The sequence below is a fragment of the Embiotoca jacksoni genome, unplaced genomic scaffold, assembly GCF_022577435.1.
Source record: "Embiotoca jacksoni isolate LCO1_2020_lvr unplaced genomic scaffold, fEmbJac1.0.p SCAF_6, whole genome shotgun sequence".
Lineage (NCBI taxonomy): Eukaryota > Metazoa > Chordata > Actinopteri > Embiotocidae > Embiotoca > Embiotoca jacksoni.
Window position 1 is genome coordinate 19,055,001 of NW_027185414.1, and position 23,420 is coordinate 19,078,420.

At 40.8% G+C, this 23,420-nt stretch overlaps 1 protein-coding gene across 3 annotated transcripts in view; it reads left to right on the plus strand.

Annotated features, from left to right (window-relative positions):
- The window catches only part of rasa3 (RAS p21 protein activator 3), a 40,186-nt gene extending 17,276 nt beyond the window's left edge, over positions 1-22,910 (plus strand). Inside the window, exons 4-24 of one of the 3 annotated variants that reach the window (XM_069173363.1) lie at positions 963-1,057; positions 3,468-3,544; positions 6,773-6,853; positions 6,974-7,046; positions 8,719-8,792; positions 8,889-8,993; positions 9,694-9,850; positions 9,955-10,103; positions 10,545-10,659; positions 10,822-10,896; positions 10,993-11,116; positions 11,833-11,939; positions 12,301-12,378; positions 12,515-12,592; positions 12,853-12,926; positions 15,898-16,004; positions 17,326-17,408; positions 17,520-17,728; positions 17,817-17,920; positions 18,042-18,225; positions 18,604-22,910. In XM_069173363.1, coding sequence (XP_069029464.1) covers positions 963-1,057; positions 3,468-3,544; positions 6,773-6,853; positions 6,974-7,046; positions 8,719-8,792; positions 8,889-8,993; positions 9,694-9,850; positions 9,955-10,103; positions 10,545-10,659; positions 10,822-10,896; positions 10,993-11,116; positions 11,833-11,939; positions 12,301-12,378; positions 12,515-12,592; positions 12,853-12,926; positions 15,898-16,004; positions 17,326-17,408; positions 17,520-17,728; positions 17,817-17,920; positions 18,042-18,225; positions 18,604-18,679 — 2,225 coding nt within the window. In that variant the 3' untranslated portion in view covers positions 18,680-22,910. Of the gene's footprint in view, positions 1-962; positions 1,058-3,467; positions 3,545-6,772; positions 6,854-6,973; positions 7,047-8,718; positions 8,793-8,888; positions 8,994-9,693; positions 9,860-9,954; positions 10,104-10,544; positions 10,660-10,821; positions 10,897-10,992; positions 11,117-11,832; positions 11,940-12,300; positions 12,379-12,514; positions 12,593-12,852; positions 12,927-14,115; positions 15,860-15,897; positions 16,005-17,325; positions 17,409-17,519; positions 17,729-17,816; positions 17,921-18,041; positions 18,226-18,603 lie in introns of those variants that run through there. The other 2 variants (XM_069173362.1, XM_069173364.1) reach the window with 2 other exon arrangements.
- Positions 22,911-23,420: the final 510 nt, after the last annotated feature.

Below are 23,420 nucleotides of genomic sequence, written 5' to 3' on the forward strand. Positions count from 1 at the left end.
ACATTCCTCCGAGCTCTGATTGGCTTCCCTTCCATGTCTCCGTGGCAACATGCTGAGTCAGTGGTGCTCCATAGTAGAACGTGACTAAAAATAAAAGCTCCAGCCAGCAGCCGGTTCGCACCCGGATGATTAGAGGTCCCATCACTCAGAGGCCCCGTGGTCGTTCAAGAGCTTCTCTGCTGTGGATATCACTGACATCAGGCCAGCAGAGTCAGACTACTTCTCAACAACCTTGGCCAGTGCTTAGTTGTTTCTTTTTTTTAAATGACTGCTTGTACTGTATTGCTGAACATGCTTTTAGTAATGGGATGCACTCGATATGTAGCTCTTCCTCCAGTGCGATTTTAATGCACTTATTGCAAGTTGCTTTGGACAAAAGTGTCCCCCATATTAATGTAATATAATTTCAATATATCCCTTTGTGTGCTCATGTCCATAGATCACATTTTAGACTCAGCCAGCTGGTTGCAAACACAGATGATGAATGTTCTCTTCCTCCTGCAAATCACAACCATTAGTTTTATTTCGGCCCAAACATAGCTGGGTTTTGGTTTTCTTTTTGGAAATGTTGCACAATTTTGTCTGAAGGAATTCATATTTTCTTCAATCTCAGTCCTTTAATGGCCATTATTGGTGCAGCAGAGGATTAAAGAAAGTGATATTGTGGCTTTTGCATCACTTGCTGCTTGAAGGAGCATTTTTTGAATCCACCTCAGCCTTTTCTTGGTTGGATGATTTGATGTGTTTTCTGCATCTGGAAAAAAAAAATCAAATATACTTTGAGATGTGTGTGTGTGTGTGTGTGTGTGTGTGTGTGTGTGTGTGTGTGTGTGTGTGTCTCTCTCTCTGTGTGTGTGTGTTTGTTGGACGTGTGCCCATCTGTGAACACAGAGGCTTTCTAGGAAGTGTAAAGTAAGTTATGTTTTGAGCTCATTTGTCTTTGTGTGTTAATGTGTGCGTAGGCAAGGTCGCTGTGAAGAAAGAGGACCTGCAGAAATATCATGGCAAAGACACCTGGTTCCAGCTCCAACCTGTCAGCGCTGATTCAGAGGTGCAGGTCAGTACAGACAGAACGCACAGTCACACTTTTTAAACACAAAGCACTCTTGCTTCATCTTCTCTTTGTTTGGCATCTTTTATTAAAAGAAAAAAATCCTGACGATTTATGTCCTTCTGGTTGAGGTACTAAAAGCCATTGCTTCATTAATGGTACTGATATCCAGATATCAAAACAAACATCACCCGGCCCTAGAAACTCACCCTGCATACAGGACAGGTTATTCATACTGTAGAGGTATGTGTGTTATAGTTCGTCTGCATGTTAATGTTGGAATCAGGGCAAAACCCAAACAAACACAGCATGTGTGCACCTAAAACATTTTAGCCTGTAGGGTCAAAGTCGTCTGGCTCTCTGTCTACTGTAAAAAACAACAACATTCATTCACCTCCATTACAGCTCAGTTTGTGATCAGCTGGTAAATGAATGAACACAGTATTTTCCATGTGTCATGAAGGAATGAATGACATCGGGCTGGGATAGACGTTAAAGTGCATGTTTGGACCGCAGGTTGTGGTTTTTGGTTTGCTGTTGAAAATAATAACAGGATAACCCATAAAAACCTTCATGGTTGGATGGAGATAAAGGCGGATGAAACAGAGTCATTCCCGTTGTTTGTGGAAAACACTGAAAGAGAGCCCTGAGGGAAATGTTTATTTTGAATTAAGTATATTCATGTTTAGCATATGCACTTTGTTTACAGTAACTTTGTAAGCACTGACGTCTGTCTATTAGAAACAAATACACATCATAAACATTTCAATCAGGGCTCGACTTGAGTGAACAGGTACACAATTTTATTTTCAAGCTCAAGAACAAGGAAGAAACGTGAGGAATGTGAGAGTATTTGGTGACGAGACCCAGTTGTGATATCATCATATTTAAAAGGAGTGAGGCAGTGCGTAGTATAAGACACTGCTTATCTACAGTGTAGCTCCCCTAATGGTAACTAACTTTTAAAGTGATTGTTGTTGTGCATACGTATGAATAGTTGACCGAGGGTTTGGGAAATACCCGTGCGCTGTGTATCATTAACTATAACTGTACTTATTTTTGTTGCATTTTTTGATCCAGTGATTAATGTTTGATTTCTGAAATCTTCTAGTAATCAAGTATGGAGTGCATTGTTGGCACTTGTCCAACATTCTGATTTAGTACATGTGTGATATTTTCTACTATTCACTATTCAGCAGTCTCACTCACTCACCCACACACAGACACACAGACACACAGAGGGAGAGACACAGTGAACAGTGAACAGTAACATCTGCAGACAGATGGGTGTGTGTAGCCCCGGAGCAGGGATCTGAAACAGAGACACATTCATCCGAGGAGCCGGGGAGAGGAAGGATGTGTGCGAGAACGAGAGAAGAGAGAGAAAGGCGAAGGAGATGGATCAAATGAAGTAGGAAGATAGAGTGTCTCTCTTCTCTTTTTCAATAGAGGACACATTGTTTGGCCTGTGCACACATGTGTGTGTAAGTGCGTGTGTTTGTTCCCTCCGCTTGAATCGCCAAGAAAGAGCAACGCCTGTGAGTTTGCATACTGATGCTGTTAATTAATGGAGGTTTTCTAGACAGCTGCACCACGACGCTGTCATTATGTCATTAATCCAATCACTTCAGAGGATAAATAACTTCAGCATGACGTCCATGCTCTCAGCTATTTTCATAGTGTTTCTCTGTCGGCGAAGGAATGCCATTTGTTCACGTTTTATGTGTTTTTGTTTGTTACGTGGATTTATCAAATCAAAACAGATCAGGTTTATTGGCATTTTATCAAATATGTCTGTGATAAAGTGCAATAAAAATACAAAAACATTTGTACAACGCAACACTGAGCCCGCATGCCTAGAATGAGATAGAGTAGAATTAAAATAGTGCCAGTTAAAATACTAAAATCAACAGCGGTGTAAAGTTGAAGTACAATAGAATAAATAGAGTTTGTACAGGTGCAATAACGTGTGCAAGTTAAGCAGCAGCAATGATAGTGGACTGGGTTTACTATTTAACAGCTATTTAATGGAACGGCAAAGAAAGTGTTTTAAATCACATTTACTATTTGTGGGTCAGGCCTTTTCTGCCTTTGCTGAAAAACTGTTTCAACCAGAGACGTATAATATATCTGCATCATCGTAAATATGTGAAGGATTACATGTTTTAAAGGGTGGAGATCTGTTGTTGAGCCTGTTGTTGGATCGTCACCGAACATTAACATCAGATGTGGTCGCATGTGTCAAGATTCAGCAGAAATGTGTCTTTGGTTCACAAACCAGCTCTGTTTTACAGACCATAAAAAGTGGAAGTGGAAGTGCAACTGCGTTTTCAATGGGCAGCACCTGAACTTAGTCTGTACACCCACTGGAAAAAACAATGGGAGAACAGAACGTGTCTGTTTGTGTGCTCTGCAGGGAAAAGTGCACCTGGAGCTGCGTCTGAGTGAAGTCATTACTGACAGCGGAGTCATCAACCACAAACTGGCCACACGGTGAGGCTTCACACACACACACACACGCACGCACGCACGCACGCACGCACGCACGCACGCACACACACACACACACACACACACACACACACACACACACACACACACACCCTTCCCTTTTATTTCACATGCATTTATGAATAACAATACTGCGCCCTGTGTTTTCGTTTGACTTATCAGACTTTTATTGGGTGGTTTTATATTGTTGTGTCAGTGACGGTGGTACAGTTCGGTTTATTACTCGTCTTTACAGCTTTATTGTGATGTAATTGATGCGACTGCTGAAAAATCAAGTCAAGGCCGACTGTGACATCCTGCCAGCTTCTGTTACTTGTTCTAAGTAGTGTTAAACTGTGAAAATGGTAAATAATGAACAAAAACTACACTGCACATAGGGATAAAGGAGTTATATAAAAGTGTAAAGGTTTTTTTTTTGTAAATGAATAGTTTTTTTTCACGGTCATTTTTCACTGAAACACACTGAACATCATCGGACAGGTCTCCTCTTCCTTACGTTAACTGGCACATTGCTACATTCTTGCCACGTTACTGCTGCTAACTGTACATCAGTGGGAAACAAGCGGCAGGCTTTTGTATTAATCACTCGACTGCATGTGTGTGTGCTCAATACAAATGAAACAAGGACCCTCGCTTTAAAAATATGGGGACAAAAATTCCTTTCGGCTAAGATTTCTTTTCCACGATAAAAACAGATTCAGATAAACGTTGTTGGACTGACTCCAGATGTTACTATAAAGCCATCTGGGCTGCTGTTGTCCTGAAGATCATGCTAAAGAGCAGAGGTTGGCTCTTAAGTATCATCGCTTTATTCCATCTCTGCGGTGCATAGTTTGTTGCCTGGCAACAGGGAGAGCTGCAGGTTTGTGCTTTTTCTTTAGAGTCAGTCTCCTTTTGAATGTGTGAATTCAAACATTGTGAAAGTGTTTTTCTATGTTGATGCAAGATGCGATTGCACACATACGTGATGGGTAAACCTGAGTCGGGATGAATGACTCGTTCCTAAATGAACTATCCTGCGTGTGTGTCTGCTTGTTGGCTTTCCAGCCTCTGCAGCATGCAGCAGTAAAGTCTGATGATGAGCCAGTGTGGCTCCGTTCCCAGAGCACATTGTTGGTAAGGAGCTTAGAGCGGAGAGCAGAGAGCAGGAGGTCATCTCGCCACATTTCTCTAGAAAGACACGTGTGTGAGAGAGAAGGAGAGAGAGAGAGAGAGAGAGCTACGTCCATTCAGCTCTACAGGTTGAGAAAATTAACCACATCAGTCAGTCAGAGTTGAGTTGGTGTGAACTGCAGAACCAGTTTCATTCACATTTCACATAGCGTCAGAGTTTAAATCTGATTCAACTTTGATTTTTCTTTGACAAAGGCATGAGAAAATGCAAATAAGTGCCTTTACTTAAAATGTTCCACTCGATGCTGCTTCTTCACCACCACATATTACAGGAAATATCCTAGTTTTACGTTTATCTGACAGTGAAAGTTTCTCTTCACCAGGCGTTACATGCAAAATTTTAATGTAAAATATCTGAAACTACAGGCCATGTGAAATGATTCAAATGATGTTCACCCTTATAAAATACCAGTTCCACAGCAACAACACCTTCCTTTGTAATAAGAATGTGTCCTCACAGGAAAACGGTAGTTTTTCACCTTTTCTGTTCAGGCCCACTATTTGTTGAACCACTTTGTGCTGGAGATATTTGCCGTAAGAGTCCCAACTAAAACAAAAATGACAACTTCTGACTGCAGCAGCAAAACCTATACATTAATGGATCAGTGATTAAACCAAATAATAAATAGATAAAAGGAATACACTGTGGTCTTAGTATTTTTACTTTCAATACTTTAAGTGAGTTTTTCTTATAATGCTTCTATGACTTTAGTAAAATGAGTGTTACACTTATTTAGCGTTGAACTTACATTAAGTAACATTGACCAACTCACAAAGGGCATTTAAAATAAACGATACAGTAGAAACAGAGTTGTCGCCCTTTTATTCCCCACATTCCTCCACGATACGCCTACGATGCCCACAATGCAACTTGAGCCATCACAGTTCAGACTGAGGTTCAGATGTTACGCTAGTAGCGGCTGATGTAGCCTTGAGCCTCCAGAGATGAGCAGCGGCCTGGAAAGCCCACATCTTTCTAACTCCACACCACATCAGGGTTTTTTTTCTTCTTCATTTTCAAACTTGGAACCCGCAAATGACTCAAATGATTTCCCTGGGGGTGGTGTATCAGATCCTTCTGGAGCCACAAAAAGCTTTACATTTGTTTCACATGTTCAGTTGCACCCACCAACACCTGTGAACAGACTGTGAACAGACTGTGAAAAATCAGTGGAGCTCCCCTTTAAATCATATTTAAAATGCAAGTCTTTAACTTTCACATTTAAAGTAAAATACCCAAATACTCCTTCTACTACTGAAAAATGCTTACAGACAGAAATGGAGGCGATGATGTAGTTCATTTCCCATTTATTTGAGTGAAATTGTTTTTGACAGGAAACGTGGGGGCAGAGGAGAAGCACATTAACCTAATATGAGTAATGTTAACTAAAACAAATAAGTCTGCTTCACCACCACTGACTGGCATGTCAGGGCTCACAGCAGTGATGAGAGAGAGGGGGCTGGATTGTAGGCCAAGCAGGGGTTATATAAACAAGCTTACTGGACAGGAAGTGCTCCGGCATTAGTGACGCTTAACCCAGCCCTCTCCTTATTCCTTATTAGGGACCTGTGTGTGTGTGTGTGTGTGTGTGTGTGTGTGTGTGTGTGTGTGTGTGTGTGTGTGCGCAAGTGTGTGTGTGTGTGCGTGTCAGCAGGACGGTGTGAGTAGTTGCATGTGTGTCTGTTCAGTTGTGTTCAGTGCAGTGATTTGCTGTGTAATTCATCATGTGGCATGACCAGCGATGCATCACCGTGACACACAGGAAGTGATTCGCCCCGCTGGGTGTCCTGTTTGGGTACTAATCCCTTTACAGCATGATGTTATGGGGAAGCAGCACAGCCGTGACAGACAGAAAAATATAATAGATACTATAGATTGGTAGGTAGGTGGATGGATGGATGATCGATGGATGGATGATCGATGGATGGATGGATGATAGATGGGCAATAGAAACAGTCACACAAATAAAAGACGGTCAGACGGACAGACAGTGTGTGTAGAAGCTCACTCGTTGATGTCTGATTTGGTTTCTGCAGAGTGTTGGAGTGCCAAGGTCTTCCCATCGTCAACGGCCAGTGTGATCCCTACGCTGCTGTGTCCTTACTAGGTCCTTCGAGGTAACATTTCTAACATGATCGGACATGGTTTTGCAAGTCGCCAAGCATAACTTTGTTTATAACATGGTTAACTTTGGATAAATGGAGTTTTACATCCGCCGGCCTTTCTTCTTCCCTCAGGTCGGAAGCCAAGAAGACTAAGGTGAAGAGGAAAACCAACAATCCACAGTTTGAGGAGGTTTTCTATTTTGAGGTAGTTTAACTTTCCATGTTTGTGTGGACATAAGGACACATGCACAACGCAGTCAAATAAAGTTGTTTGTTTTCCCTTTCCACAACCACGGGGATTTACTCTGTGCTGTTACGAGTGTATAAGGCCTGACTCGCAGTTAGCTTTCTATTTCATCTCAAAAGTGGTTGTTCAGCTGGATGTGCGAGCAATTAGAAAAAAAACAAAAAACACATTTCTTTTTGGACCTTGTGGCTTTGTGAGCAAAAAAGCACATTTCCCAATGTGTTGCCACGAAGTTGTAAGCATACTATTCCACAACATTATCGTATGCCACATCAGAGACATTGTTTATAAAGTGTTAAATTATTTAAGTATCTTGCACAGCCTGTAAGATGCTCTTAATCAGGAATTAAAACATTAAGTCAAAAAAAGGGATTTTTATTGGCAAAATTGAACTAGACAATGTCTAAAGTTTATACCACACATTTCAAACCACTGCAAAAAGAAAAGAAAAAAAATCTGTGGTATTCTGTCAATTTACGACCAATTTTTTTTTTAATGCATTTTTAACCTTTTTACCTGGACAACTTGAATCATCACCACAAGCTGCAGCACACAAGTGATCAAACCCAGTTAGCAGCGTGGTGGAGCTTTCATCACTAAACCTTTCAACAAGCTAACAAAGTCTGAAGCCCCCTCTGGTTCATATTCAAATGTTGGTTGTGGTTACGGATTAATTAAATCTTTACCGTTGTCACAGTAACGTAACAAGTTAATAAACAAAACCTTTATAAACAAACGTTGGCACGTGTTGCTAAAATAGCATTGATAAGCAAGCTGACTAGCAGAATAACGTTCGCTAAAAGACAGCACAGTCGATATTTATTTAATTAATTAATCTTAGATATTTCTGTACATGCTTTAAAAAAAAAAAATTGGTCCCTTTCATGTGATTAATATTGTAATTGTTGAGATTCACGTGACCAAAGGTCAGTAAAAAGCTCAATGAGACACACCAGTCGTTTCTTCTAATATGTTTTTTAAAAACAAGTCACATTTTACATGCATCTATATTCATCAGCTTATATTTATAGATATTTTTCATGCACACACACACACACACACACACACACACACACACACACACACACACACACACACACACACACACACACACTCTCACTCACTCCCTTTCACACTGCCCCCGTTAACCCTCGCTCGCAGCAGCACCGCTCTGACATTTTTGTTTCTCCTCCCTCTGGCCTCCTCGCTGCAGCACCAGCAGACAGCAGGACAAGAGCAGGATTGATTCAGACAAACCAAACAATCTAGCCCATTGATTTCAAACCGACAAGACCAAGAGTCTTATTTATTACTAACCAGCACATGAACACAAGTCCGTGCAGACCCTGTGGTGCTGTCTGCCTGCACCCCCCTCTCCGTGTCTCACACAGCCCATCTATCATGTTTCTGCCATGTGATTGGCCCTAATTTTTTTTTTTTTTTTTTTTTTTTTTTTTTTTTTTTGGCGGTTTGAATTTCATCTTCTTATTTCTCCACCATAAGGTGAAATTCACGTTCCTTGCTTTTTTTTTTTTTCCAGGCAAAGCATGAAATCTTCTCAATCGTTTTCTGTACATCAGTGGCTCGATGATCCTGCAGCTCCAACTCTGCCTCCGTTTCATTTTTCCAGGTGACGCGACCGCTGAGCTACACAAAGCGACAGTTTGATGTTGAAGAGGAGGATGTCGACAAACTGGCACTGAGGTGAGTCTGGCGCCGTCTGCAACTGGGTCAGGATGGGCGCCGAACTTATGCGTGAACTCTGGTGTGTTTGAACGGCACCGTGTGCTTCGTGTTCAGGGTGGATCTGTGGAACGCCAGTAACCTGAAGTTCGGGGATGAGTTCCTGGGAGGTGTGCGTGTTCCTCTGCGGGCCCTCGGTCAGGCTGGAGTCCACGACGCATGGTGAGAGGAACACGTTCCCCTTTTGACCCAGTCTTCCCTTTACATCTGTTTTATGTTGTTTTTTTTTCCACTGAATGAGTACTGTACCTCTGCTGCAGCTGAGCTGGTTTGGTTTCATTTTTGTTGGCTGTGTACATTGTGAATATGTGTTTCCGCAGCAACAGCAGAGACACAGCATAGCAAGTATCAACACTGACAACAGAAGCTCTTTGAAGTTTTTATTTAAATAAATGTGATTTTGCTGAGAATTGATGCTTTTTCCAACACTGATGACCCAACAGAGTCTGTTTTTGTGTTTGTTTCTAGGATTGCATGTTTTTTTTTAAAATACTAAACACATTGCTCCTATGAGGGCTGAGAGCGCTGCCGTGGAAATCAGAACAAGGAGAATTAAAAACTGGGTAGTCAGCACCGTCCAGTTCGGAGAGGATTAATAATTTCCTGACATTCACGAACCCCAAAAAATAAAGTTATAAGTATAAAACAAAAACAATAACCTAAAAGATGCTAAAAAAAAAAAAGTGCTGAACCGTGTAATATTTCTCCAGGAACACTTCTCTCATCGCATCATTGTTAAAAATATTCATAAGTGTCAATTTAAACAAACGTTTTGATGCTATTTTAGTCTGATCGGTCTAATTTTTAATGTGCCGTCAGACTTGATGTAGGATTTTATGCGACTATACTTCGTCTTCTTCAGGTACTTTCTGCAGCCCAGGGAGAATGGAGGGAAGTCTGTGAAGGTGGAAGAGCTCGGCTCTCTGCGTCTGAACATCGTTTACACCGAGGACCACGTTTTCCCCTCCGAACACTACACTCCCCTTAGAGATCTGCTGCTGCACTCTGCTAATGTAGAGGTAGTACGTGTACGTGGACGCGTCTCTGCTCTGCTCTATTTTATTTTTTTACTCTTTACTTTGACTTCACTCTAACTGCTTAACTCTCCGTCCTCTCCGTTCAGCCGGTGTCAGCGTCCACAGCTCATATTCTGGGGGAGGTGTGTCGAGAGAAGCAGGAAGCGGCCATTCCTCTCGTGCGTCTCTTTCTTCATTACGGCAAAATAGTGCCTTTCATCAGCGCCATTGCTCACGCTGAAGTCAACCGCACACAGTGAGTGACACGTTGCATTTTTTGCAGCTACTCATCAACAACTAATATAACTAATACTGTTGATTTATGACTGCTGGCAACAATATGAGTAAAGTTATTCTACAAAAACCAGCTAAATGTTGTAAATTTGGGATTTGGAATGAATTTTGCATTAATAACTCAGGCAAATATTTATTCTTGAATCACTGTTTTGTTGACATTATTAATTAAAGTGACTGCAGAAATGCCGACAGAAGGTTTTATGTGAACATCAGTGAGTTTAGCTTTTTGATTTGACTGAATATATATGCTACCACTTCAACATAATTTACACTAGATATCAAATGACTCTATTAAGACATGTAGTTTATTTGTTCTGGCAGGCTTTGGTGTCTCATTTTGAAACACATGCTTTAGTTTTTGATTTGCACCACAACAAACACACTCCGCCTCCTTTTGTAGGGATCCAAACACCATTTTCCGGGGAAATTCGCTGACTTCTAAGTGCATTGATGAGACCATGAAGCTGGCAGGAATGCACTATCTTCAAGTCACACTCAAACCAATCATAGATGAGGTATAATACTACAATACTCTCATTTCTTTTTATTTTACTCACACTGTTTGTCTCTTAGTTTTAACAAATCCCAGACACATTTATCTCCAACGTGTTTCCCTGCCGGTGTTTTGGAAAATCAATTACAAAGGGATGTTTCACTGCGTTTCTAAATCGTCACAGATTTGCACTGAACACAAACCCTGTGAAATCGACCCGGTCAAGCTCAAAGAGTCGGAGAACCTGGAGACAAACACGGTAAGAAGAAGAGTTCTTTGTGTTTGTTTGTTTGTGTGTGTGTGTGCAGTGGCTGCCTACGATATCTGACAACCTTTACCTTCCTCCCCTCCTCAGGAAAACCTTCGTCAGTATGTCGACCGCATCTTCAACGTTATCACAACCTCTGGCGTTCGCTGCCCCACCGTCATGTGTGATATCTTCTTCTCTCTGAGAGAGTCCGCTGCCACTCGTTTCCAAGGTAACTCACCTCCTGGATGACTCACCAGAGGCGGGCGAAAGCTGCTAATAAGGGACAAGAAATAAAGAACAGGATGTGCAAGATGTCCAAGGACGCGTTCTTTTATTCGCTCAGGATCACAGAAAGGCTTTTTGTCCTCTGCTATTTGTGTCAAACCACATACCACCACTTAAACCTCCTACACACTCCTTAAGGTTATGTGTATGATAGCAAATAGAGTACAGAGTACGTGTCATATACTGTGCTGCCTCCTGTTGGCCATCTCGGGGCACTGCAGCCACAAGACGACCAAACTGTCATGCATGATTAAAAATATATACATGTATCTTCTGGAACTGCATGTACACGAACAGGCACGCGTAAACAAAAACAAATTCAGTAAACACATTATAAGTATTTATGTGGAAAAATCAACTGCATAGCTAAAATTACTGATGCAAGCTCACAGTTTATTCAGTCAGGGGGCTTTTTTGACACAACTGCTGAATTTAAACAATTAACTGCATATCCACATATCAATATCTGTTTTAGCTTACTTTAAGAAACATCATAAACTTCACGGTGAAAAGGACAATAGAAAACAAAATGGAACCCATTTTCATATGATTCAGATACCACATTTTAAACCCTCCAAAATGACTGGAGGTGCAATGCGTCTCAAAAGTGAATCTACCAAGTGTCACACATGACAAATGCCTGTTTTGTTTGCTCTCTAGTCGACCAAGATGTGCGATACACAGCAGTGAGCAGTTTCATCTTCCTGCGTTTCTTCGCTCCAGCCATCCTCTCGCCCAACCTGTTCCACCTACGGCCACACCATCCAGTGAGTCTGGCATTAAAACAAGCACATATACAGTACATCTGCTTCTGAAAGGAAGTGCTACTGATGATATTTAGCTTCCACTTGGTAGCTGTTAACTCTCCTAACTCTTATATTCATAAGGTTCCTTGGTACATTTTTGAGGTTCAGATTTTTTGGTCACCTTTCTTCATCCGTGTGGGTTTAAAAGTTTAAAGTTCTTTCTTGACATTTGAAAACAATCATTATTTTGCTGTATGGCCTAACCAGGTCTGGGTTTAGACTTTATTTCTTATTCCGCTAATAAAATGCGTTTTTAATGTGGTCAAACAGGATAACTGAGCTCCAGTAAATGGATTTGTTTCATGTCTTTTTCTTTCTGTAGGATCCCGCCACCTCACGAACACTGACTCTCATCTCCAAGACGATCCAGACCCTGGGAAGTCTCGCCAAGTCTAAATCTGTGAGTGCCTCTGCTCAAACTACTTTTTTTTTTTTCTACTTTCATTCTTGTGACTAAACTAAACCTCATTAGTATTTCAATCCAAACAGTTAATTCTGTCACTCTTTCTTTTCATGCTTTTGTTTTTCCCTTCAAGGCCAATTTCAAAGAGTCTTACATGGCGACATTTTACAACTACTTCAATGAGCAGAAATATGCGGACGCTGTGAAGAATGTGAGTGTCCGATTTCTTTTCTTCTTACACGCAGTAGATCTGCCAGTTTGGAGACACGCGATCAGATCCTCCTTTTTGTCTAGTTTATCAGACGTATAAAGACAAACTTAGACAACGAAGTGAAGAATGAAAAAGTGGATGGAGGGACGTCAGAGCAGGGTTTTTAGACCTAGAATAAAGAGTCTCTTGGATGAAAGTGAACAAAAGTAACCACCACAAGATATATGTTGATAAATGACATCCTTCACTTACCTCCACAGTTCCTGGACCTGATATCCACCTCTGGCAAATGGGATCAGAAGAGTATTGAGACACCGATCATGCTGAAAGAGGGGTAAGAAGCCAGCTTAATGTTAAACTGATATACAATGTAGAAAATATATGACTTTAAACCGATTTTTCAATACCACTCCTACAGGGTCCTTCATATGTGATGTTAAAATAATTTAGGAACAGTTATTTGAGATTATAGTAAAACTATCTTGTGTATCTTCTATCTTGTACTGTGTCTGTTTTCTGCTAATTACACAGCTTCAATGTTTGTTTGTTTTCCAACCTCCTAAGGTTGTTTCAGCGTCGTCTTCTTCTTCCTCTAGCTTTAGCAGGCAGAGAGTTATAGATGAGAAGAGGGATCACACTCGCATGTCTGGAGGATAAATATGAAGCCACGGCCATTTAGTTCATGTCGCTCTCACATCATATGATTTAAACTGTAGTTACGAGCAGCCTCTGACTTGTAATTCAAAGTCAGATCCATCAGGACTTTCTGACTACTTGGTGAAAAGAAACTGTTGGCATATTGGCTACAAATGTACCTTCAGTGGCAGTCACATCAAAGTAAAATACAATTTGAACTGTAGTGCAGATGATTCAGCAAACTTTGTGGGAGCTTTACTCTGTTTGCATCTGGTTTCTCTTGGCGATGGACCAATATGTAAGATATAAAGTAGATAATTGGTGTAACTGCTTGGTTAGCACTCCAGCTAACCACCTAATTGCAAAAATGTCCTGTGAATACTCCAACAATTCACCATTTTAAAAGGGGCAAAGTGGAAAATTGCGTGGATTAAACAAACAGTATATAGATAAAGTAGTTCGCTTTGTAGGCACTGTTTAGTAAATTCTGTTACCTTCATGCTAAGCTAAGTTATGCCAGGCTAACCAGCTGTCGGCTGTAGCTTTACAGTGAACAGACAAACATAAGAGTGGCTCCAATCTTCTCATCTAACTCCCCGCCGGGAAGCAAAAAGGCGTATTTCCCAAACAGTCAAACTGGACCTTTAAATTCCACGAAAGCTAGTTTTACCTTAACCTGTGTGACCTCTTACGGTCTGATTCATTTCCAAAGTGTTCAGTTCGAGTGAAGTTACATCAGAGGCAGTAAACGGAGCCACACATGGGCTGTTGTTTTGATGGTATTCCTAATGAGGTTGTAAAGAGGAGAGCTTCCAGGTGTCAGTAGTTATGCCAGCGCCTCACTCATCCACATCCCCACCCTCTCTTGTTTCTGCTACCGGGCGTAGGAGTGTAAAACTCACTATAAAGAGGGTTGATGGGAAGGGGTCAAAAGGCACGAAGGGCAGGTAAGCACTTCTCTATATAAAAGGCTTTGCCCTTGTGACCCCTCCTGTGTGTGCACTGTGACCCCCCCCAAAAAAACCAAGCCGGCTGTTTTCTCTCCCACCAACATCACGCGCTACCGTAGATGCTGCTGCACTTCACTTTATACCAGCAGATAAGCAACCTGTCGAGCTACTGTAACGCTGTATGATGGATGTCAGTCTTTCTGCTTTGACATGGCAGTAGACTGAGGCATACAGAGACTGTAACGGTATAAAGTAAAGTGCTAACTTTAAGCCTGCTTACCGAGGAGGCTCCACTAGTGCTGATGATAAATGCCTTCTCGTACCTTGCAATGCCCGACATGCTTGGTGGTGACAGGGACAGTAGGGGTTGGTTGCTGCACAAACATTTCTGGGATCTCACATCTGCCCACATCCTGACCCTTTTATACCCTTTGTCCAGAGCCATATCACTGCCATACACACAGCACAGCCCCAGGCGCTATGGCAACCAACACACTGTCCACTCCGTAGTGTGAAAGGAGCACAAATGTTCCTGTGGGAGAAGATTAACCTTGCTGTTTATAACCCCGATGCTCCGTATTCCACGTATCCTGTGGCCCTCAGACTCCTAAAACAGAGACATCCTGCTGTTTAATCTCCTGTAAAGGACCATACCATACCGGTGCTTTTACATGTTTTAACAACAAATAGTGTTTACCTCACAGCACTGTCTAATATGCCATAAAGCACGAAAACATTTTTGTAGATTAATTTCAAGTTGCAGGCAGCCAGTGATTCCATGTATTTTTAGGAGACCTTCTTCAGGATATCTAATCGATTCCAGTGGAATTTTACTTGTGTTTATTTATTTGTTGGAAAAGAGGTTTTAAGCTGAAAGGCACTGGTGTCAGAAAATAAATCCAAAATTGAAAAAGGAAGCAAAGGGCTGCAAGTAATTATATTCAATTTCAAATTAAAAGCTGAATTATTTTCTTGATCAATCAATTAGTCATTCGACATAGAAAAAAGAAAATGGTGACGCAGGGTTTACGTGAAAGTCTTGCTTCTCTCAATCAATAGTGCTGCAACCGTGTTTGTGTAAAAGAACACTAAAATATCATAATAGTTGTTGATGATCTTTCTGTTGAACGACAGAATCAATCAATCGATCGACTTATTTCAGCTTTAATTTTGTGTGTGTCTGCAGCACCACATGACATGATAACATAATGCAAACATAAACATGATCATTCAGTGTGATACATCAGCTACTTCAAGTTGAAATAAAGAGAGAGCCGTGGCTGTCTGGAAGGCTGCAAATAAGACAATAAAATAAAATCCTGTTGATTTGAAAAACAAGTCAGTAAGGTGATTTACACACTATTTATAGGTAATGGGATAAAATATGCAAAAACACTGGTTCCTTTGATCATTTCCTTTATGAGTCATAGACAGACAAATCTATGAGTGCTGCACACATTTTCTTTCTACATGTACAGCAGCAATTATTCAAATTACAGCCAGCATGTAAATGGAATGATAAACATCGACTACTGGCTGCAGTGGATTCATTTAACACAAATAAAATAGGGTTTACAAACAGTTTTATGTGAAGTATATAATATATACTCGTATATGTTAAGGTGGCGCACTCTTTAACTGTAGACATACTGTATGTAAGAGATGGACTAAAAATACTGAAGGTCTTCAGAGGTATTTATCTTCCCCATTTCTTCTCAGATTCATGATAAAGAGAGCACAAGGGAGAAACCGGTTTGGAATAAAGAACTTCAAAAAGAGATGGTTTCGCCTCACCAACCATGAGTTCACCTACCACAAAACGAAAGGTGAGGTCAGCCGTTTCTCAGGAACTTCTTGCCGCCGCGTTGTTTTCTCGCCTGTTAGTGTCATTGTGTGTGTTTGTGTTGGAATCAGCAGGAAGGTGAGAAGGCGGGACGGGAATCTGCTGAGTGTACTTTTAGTCTGCACACTCATCGTCCAACACATGTGGTGGAGATTAAGTTACTGAGCAGGCAATACATTCATGCATCCAAATAAGCTCAAGACTTATCCAGAAGCTATTTCCAAACTCCTTATGTACAGATTGTAAGCAGAATTTTGTGAATGTAGTTCGTGCCGTTAATAGACACTATTTTCCCACAAGGCAATGCACAAAGGAAATTGATGAGCTGCTCACAGATGCAAACATTTCAACTTAAATAAATTGCAAATTAGAGTCCAGAAAGATCTCGGGAAAACAATAAGCTGGAAACCTTTTGGAGATTATTTTGCTCTTTGTGTGAACTTTTAACTGGCAGTGTAATTCTAAAGAAGCAATTGGAGTGAAGACTGATATTGCAGCATTTCTTGTGATAAAATTACTTGGATAAAACTGAAAATCATGTTGTACAAGGTATTATAGACATTGATACACCGGCGATTTAATGGAAGGATGCAAGAGAGCTGAAGGAGATGACGATACTAAATAAAGAGTGACAACTGAAAATGTTTGACTCTTTCAAATCTAACAAAAACACGTGACACCCATTTTTTGAGTGGTGTGTGACTTTCACTCTGAGATGTAATTACTTTAACTCCATTAAAAATCAACATGAATAATTCCACTTACCATTCATTTAAAAATAAAAAAAAGACTTGCCTAAGAGTTGTCATGTTTTAAAGTTTTCTTAAATATGTAACTCAGTGGCGGTTGTCTATAAATCCGTGGTTATGTTGCCAACAGGAGCTGTTGATAGCTAATATTCTGTGTATTTTTAATGGAGATACTTTACCAAAATGCAGAGAAACTAAACAAAACACAAAAACTAACTTAGGTTGTATCACTCAGCTGAATCACTGAATTCTTGGCAACTTCCTGTTTACATCCACAGAAGCCAAATACTGGAAACTGTTCTATGACTTAGAGCATGCTTATCTTCCCGGTGGTAGTAGGACATAACAAGTGGAGTGACAACATCCCACACTTTTTCACTGTTTCACTGTAACTCTTGGACAGGCAGCTTGTAAACGTGATACTCCCGGGACTCTCATGGCAGACGAACATATATTTGTATTAACTAGAGTTAATGAATGTAATCATCATTTCTCAGGTTCCTTCTCATTTTTGTCTTAATTTCTCACATCTGATGTGTTTCCTGTTTCCTCCAGGTGAGGGCGCTCTGTGCAGCATTCCCATAGAGAACATTTTGGCTGTGGAGAGGCTTGAGGAGGAGTCTTTCAAGATGAAAAATGTAAAGACCCCCTACAGCAAACCCTATGAAATATTTGTGGCTTTAAGCCTTTGGCTCTAATCTCTCCTATAATGTTCAGTTCCTTTCCTCACTTGATTTCTCGTCCTCCAGATGTTCCAGGTTATTCAGCCAGAGCGGGCTCTCTACATCCAGGCCAACAACTGTGTTGAAGCCCGCGACTGGATCGACATCCTGACCAAAGTCAGCCAATGCAACCGCAAACGCCTGAGCACCTACCACCCCTCAGCCTACCTCAACGGCCACTGGCTCTGCTGCAAGCTCTCAGCCGACACGGCCCCCGGGTGCACGCCCTGCACCGGGTAAAATCAAGTTGTTAAAATCCATCCAGCATCAGATTACTTTCCTGTGTTTTCCTCTCTCTCATTTCCTGTATGCATCTGTTTTCAGTGGTCTGCCAGCAAACATCCAGCTGGACGTAGACGGAGACAGAGAGACTGAGAGGATTTATTCCCTGTTCAGCACGTACATGACCAAACTGATCAAGATGCAAGGTCAGTCACTGGCAACAGAGGGGTTGGTTTTTTTGTGAGCACGTGCGATAGCCGGTTTTATCCTCTGTGTTTATTCTCACATTGTCCTGCCTCTCACTCCGCTGCCTGTCTTCCCCCGCAGAGGCCTGTGGCAGTAAATCTGTGTATGACGGGCCCGAACAGGAGGAGTACTCCACCTTTGTCATCGATGACCCCCAGGAAACCTACAAAACCCTGAAGCTAATCGTTTCGGCCGTGCAGACCTTGGAGCAGCAGCACACCAAGTACAAACGGGACAAGTTCAAGAAGACAAAGATTGGCAGCCAGTACGTGGTTTGATGTTTTTTGTTATGTTATGAAATACATATTATTGTGTTTTTAATGCAATGGAGGCTCTAGTTCAGTACAGAGTAACTTCTTTTTTGAGCCGGCGGGTGGTGCAATTGCACAGTCCACAATTTCCTGATATTCCTATTTTTGTACGTACAAAGTAAGGTGGAAATGAAATGTAGCACTTTTAACTTTTTAAATAACTCTTACATCATCGCTTTACCTACTACGGTCAGCTGTTTCCTGGATTGTCACTACTGTCCAGTCACATTTAGTTTTTAGTTTGGACTTTGTGGCTATTTTGACCTCCAGCTCACCTCACCACCTGACAATCACAACTAAACATCACATCATCTTTCTCTTTGTTTCTCCAGGGAACATCCGATTGGAGACAAGAGTTTTCAGTGCTACATCCGCCAGCAGTCAGAGAGCTCCACCTACTCTATCTAGCCACGGCACTGTATACTGTTTCAATGAAGCCCAGAACCAGCATATTTTTCTTTACCACAGAAAAATCCATCTTAACAAAGCTCTGTATTTAGTTTTGAGTTTTAAATCTTTATTTTTTCCTAAAACAAGAAAAAATAATCAGGTGAGATCATTTCCCTTGTTTCCAATGCAGTGTACCCGTTCAAAACCGCCTTTTTTAGAGACATTTCTGGAGGCAAAGATGCTGGTTTGGCAACTGGTATCACCTGATTTACTGATTTGTTCAGGAACAGTTTTAAGACTCGCTGCCAGACCGAAAGAGCTGCGCAGATGGACTGTTTTTTGAAGTGTCTCTTCGTGCATCGCTCCAAATCCGGAGACCTCAGATCGGCATTGGAAAAAAAAAAAAAAGAGGAACAATTGTGGAAGAGAGGAGGGATACGAATGAAGAGATAATCACACCATACATCTGTTTGGGTCTCCTTTCTGTGATGTGACGAGAGAACAAACGTTTTCACTGGACAGTTTTGACAGTGACCAACACGCACTTTAATCGCCTCCAAAACTATGGATGAACAAGCCTCGCAGCACACTTTCAAAAAGCTTCTTTTATCTGTTTGATTCCTGTTTGGTTGTTTTAATGGTTGTTGAATTGTTCCGTTGTATTTCACGTCTGACAGACCAAACTTTAGAAGGAAGAAGGACTGTAATTTTCCCCCTCTTTGGGCGGTGCTGTCCCCATGTACCTTTTTCATTTTTAGCTTTGCCCCAACCTCCTTAGAAGGCCGTGAAGGTCGGGGGAGGGGGGTTCATGGGAAGGGATTGTCGGGACCAAGCACAGCCCAGAGCAGCCTCACGCTAGCTGTCAAAAATCACTCCGTGCACAATTTTACCCCTCATTTTTAACCCTTTTCAACAGTGTGCTAACAGATGTATAGGTTCAAGTTTTCATGTTTCATTTGAAGCCTTGTTCTGTTGACCTGTGTGACCAGTACCTAGGTTCAAGGAGTAGAGTGGCGTTTTTCTACCTGCTTACACAACATTTTTGTATGCTGTTGGACAGTATGTTGCTCAGTATGGATGAGTTTATGGATGTCAAAGTGCAGCTTCTCTTTAAAGTAAGCCAAAACGGCTGATAAGTGGAACTCCATCTTGTTCTCATCTATGAACAAAGACATTAGATAATGTCCAACCTTAAAACCAGCTTCTGTAGATATTAGAAACACTTGTACATTCATTACAGGTGTTCCTAATAAAGTGGCCCCCAAATACTGTAATTCAATACAACAGCTCAGCCTTAAATTCCACGTTTATCAAGATAAAAAAAAAAATATTTTTTTTGTTGGCATTGTCACGTAATTAGTTATTTACCAAAGTCAAAGTTACAGGTGGTGCTACTGTAAGCTAATTGGGGTTCTGTTTTTTTCATTAGGGAGGCAGAATATTAATTTCCAGTCCCGTACAATGCCTCCATGACAATGTCAAAAACTGACCATTACAAGCATCATAAAAGAGACTTCATGGCTGAATAGTTGTATGGATTACATAGGACTGTAGAGGCGTTACCACATACTGATGTAGGTCTGGATCCTGTTTATTCCAGCTGGAAGTTTAAACCTCGCTTGGCATACCCATGCATTCACGGTGGATGAACATCAGTAATTCCAGAAAAGTGGCTTTAAACATAATGTAGCAGCTGTAGGTTTATTAGCATGGAAAACTTCTTCCAGACATCCAGCACTGGGCAAAAATCACCATTCAACATACTGTACATACGCTTGTTTCACTCTGTGTAAGTAGAAAAAGAAGCTCAAGCCAAGCTACCTCTTCAACTATCACAAAGCAGAGACTATGTTTTATCACAGCTCAGAAACAAGAATGTTTTTTTTTTTAGCTTCTCTTCTAGTTAATCCATATTCTAACATTTTAACCAGTTTTGTCTCGAGTTGTAATCGTGAAATGGATCGTGTGTGACTGATTGTGTTGCCCCGTTGGCTGCCTGATAACGTGGTTCTTCTGTTCTGTGAGTTAGCTCAATGGAAATGCTGCCCCCTCCCCCCCACCACCACCACCACCCCTCCCCAATGTAGTTTAAAACCTATTTATATGCATTCCTCTGAGAAGCTGTCAGCTGTGAATCTCTACCGGACGGCACCTCAGACTCTGTTGAAGGTACAGGATTTATCATCGTTAAGCCAGTTGTGTTGTGTTGTGTTGCTCCATGCTTTCCAATGGCAACCACTCTCATTGACGTTCATGTTCAGTAGTGCTCACTGACGCCAAACCAGTGCATGTGAAGTGTAGTTGTAGTCACAGCGATGGTAGCCTCCACACGACTACAAAACCACAGATGAATTTTTGTATTTTCCCAAACTAAGCACGTGTTTATGTAGCCTCATGGGTGCTCCCGTGATCACAGGATCCCAAACAGTGCCAGTCATCACTTTTCTAAAATTCACTTTTTGAAAAACAAACAAAAAAAAATATTATTGTTTAGATATGTTTTGAGATATATATATATATATATATATATATATATCTCAAAACCTGTACTGTTTTAAAAACAGTGGAGCAATTATTCCAATGACATGTTTTTCTTTGTCGAATATGTTGATCTACAGGAAGGTTCTCAACAATTTGACTCTGTTTTCTATCTTTGTCTTGTCATACAGAAATCTTGCCGTGTATCTGAACTGAATGACTGAGGTGTGTGTGTGTGTTTTGTGTGTGTATGTGTGTTTTGTGCGTGTGTGTGTGCTTGTGTCTGTGTGAACAGGAGTGACTGACAGGACGGGTTATATTGCCAATTGATTGAATCCAGTGTTACAGGTCAGGAAAGGCAGCGTATCACTTGTTAAAACAATCACTGCCTGTAATTATACTAAAGACGCTGTCACTCTTCTCTGGCCTGATGTGGTGTATCCTCCTCCTTCCTCTTGTATAGAACCACTGTTCATTTTTGAGAAAACTTTGCCAATAAATTCTCCCCAAACATTTTATGTACAGTAACAACACTGATAAAACATAAAGAGAGCAGCATCGCTTTCATCTCTGAACTTTGGTGAGTGTTTGTTTCCACCAGTTACTAACTCTCCAGGTTTATGAAGCTCATATTTATTATCATTTTCAGTAAAAACTTTCCCAGAAATATCAGCTTAAGTTGGTGCGGTGGTGGCAGTTACAGTAACGTCAACTCCTCCACCGTTGAGGCCCACAAAGGAATGACTTATGCAATAATGGTGTTTTAGCATGCAATAATATTAACAAGCCCTCAATAAGCCTGTCAAATGATCACAAATTAACAACGCACATTTGCTGACCTTTTTGCAGTAAAATGCCTCCTTAGATAAACACAGATTATAAAGGGAGAACAGTGTATTTTGTACAAATATTTTAAAAGTATTAAAATAAGCCTGTTATATGTGTACATAAAACAGTTGAATGAATGGTGAAAATGTGATGTGTTTGTTTCCTGAATAACTAAAAGAAAACGATATTAATGCAAATGTCGTATCTGCCTCATTTTTCTGCCCACTGCTTTACTTCTTAATTTAGTACATAACATTTTTTTTTTTTTTTAAATAAGTCAGATGATACAACTCAGTAAGTTGTTGTGTTTATAGCTGTGGTGCTGCATTGGTCATTTGAATCCTGCTTTGTCATGGCTCTGCCTTTTGAGTTGGTATACATCCTGTTTTATTTTGTAATCACTCCCCCCCATGTGTTTAGTTCATTTATCTACTTGCTGCCATTGTGTCTTTTTCCCACCAGATTTCATACCCACCTGTGTCAATCAGCCCCCGTGTCTATATATAGTCTTGCCTCTTCTCCTGTTTTTGTTTTTGCAGACCGGTGGTTGCAATTCTCTTTAACCTCCGCGACCCTGTGTGGTGCGTTTGGCTCCTCCTTCTATGAAAGTCGTTTTCTAGCTTTTTTTTAATGTAAACCTTAAAAAAACAGTTGAGAAAAACACAGAGTTGAGAGCAGATTTCTCTCATCGCAATCAGAAATCAAGTGTTTTTTTTATGTTTGCATAAAAAAAGACACAAAATTAGCCAACCTTCATGCTCCCCCTTCTGCAACTGTGACAAGCCTTTTATAAATAATTTAAACCACACAATTTTAATGTGATAGAGTGAAAAGTAGGCTAATTAAGATATAATTATAAATGAAATGTTGTAAACATGACTTAACGTGCAAAATCCAGGTATGACTTAATGGGACTAAATTAAATGGGGCTTTTTATCATTTCCACCCGAGTTGAGTAACTTTATCATACTGATAATGAAAATGCGTAATGTGATTTATCTGAGTAACAAAGCCATGTCATAATTTTCCAATATCTATTTAATATTGGATATTAGCCTACATAAGACTGTACAATAAATATAGACAGTTTATCACCTCCCAGCTCCTCTGCAGGAATATTAAAGTGAGCTTACTGTGGTACACTGCCTGAGTTTTAGTGTTAACACACTGCAGAGCTTTGTCCTAACAGATCACTGCACCTGACTCTTTGCTTTCTTCTCTGTTCTCTCTCTCTTCTCTCACTGCCAGGATCTGTTCCAGTTGTGTTTGCTGCTCTCCGCCCTGGAGCACATGCAGCTGCATCCCGGTCCACATAATCCAGCACAACTCATCCGAACTCTTCCTTCCACCCCTGGGCATGATATATAAATACACGTTGGCCTTCTGTGATTGGAAAAAGGCTTTAGTATTCTGTCATAGTGCTTGAAAAATGTAGCACAATGTGATTGAGCTG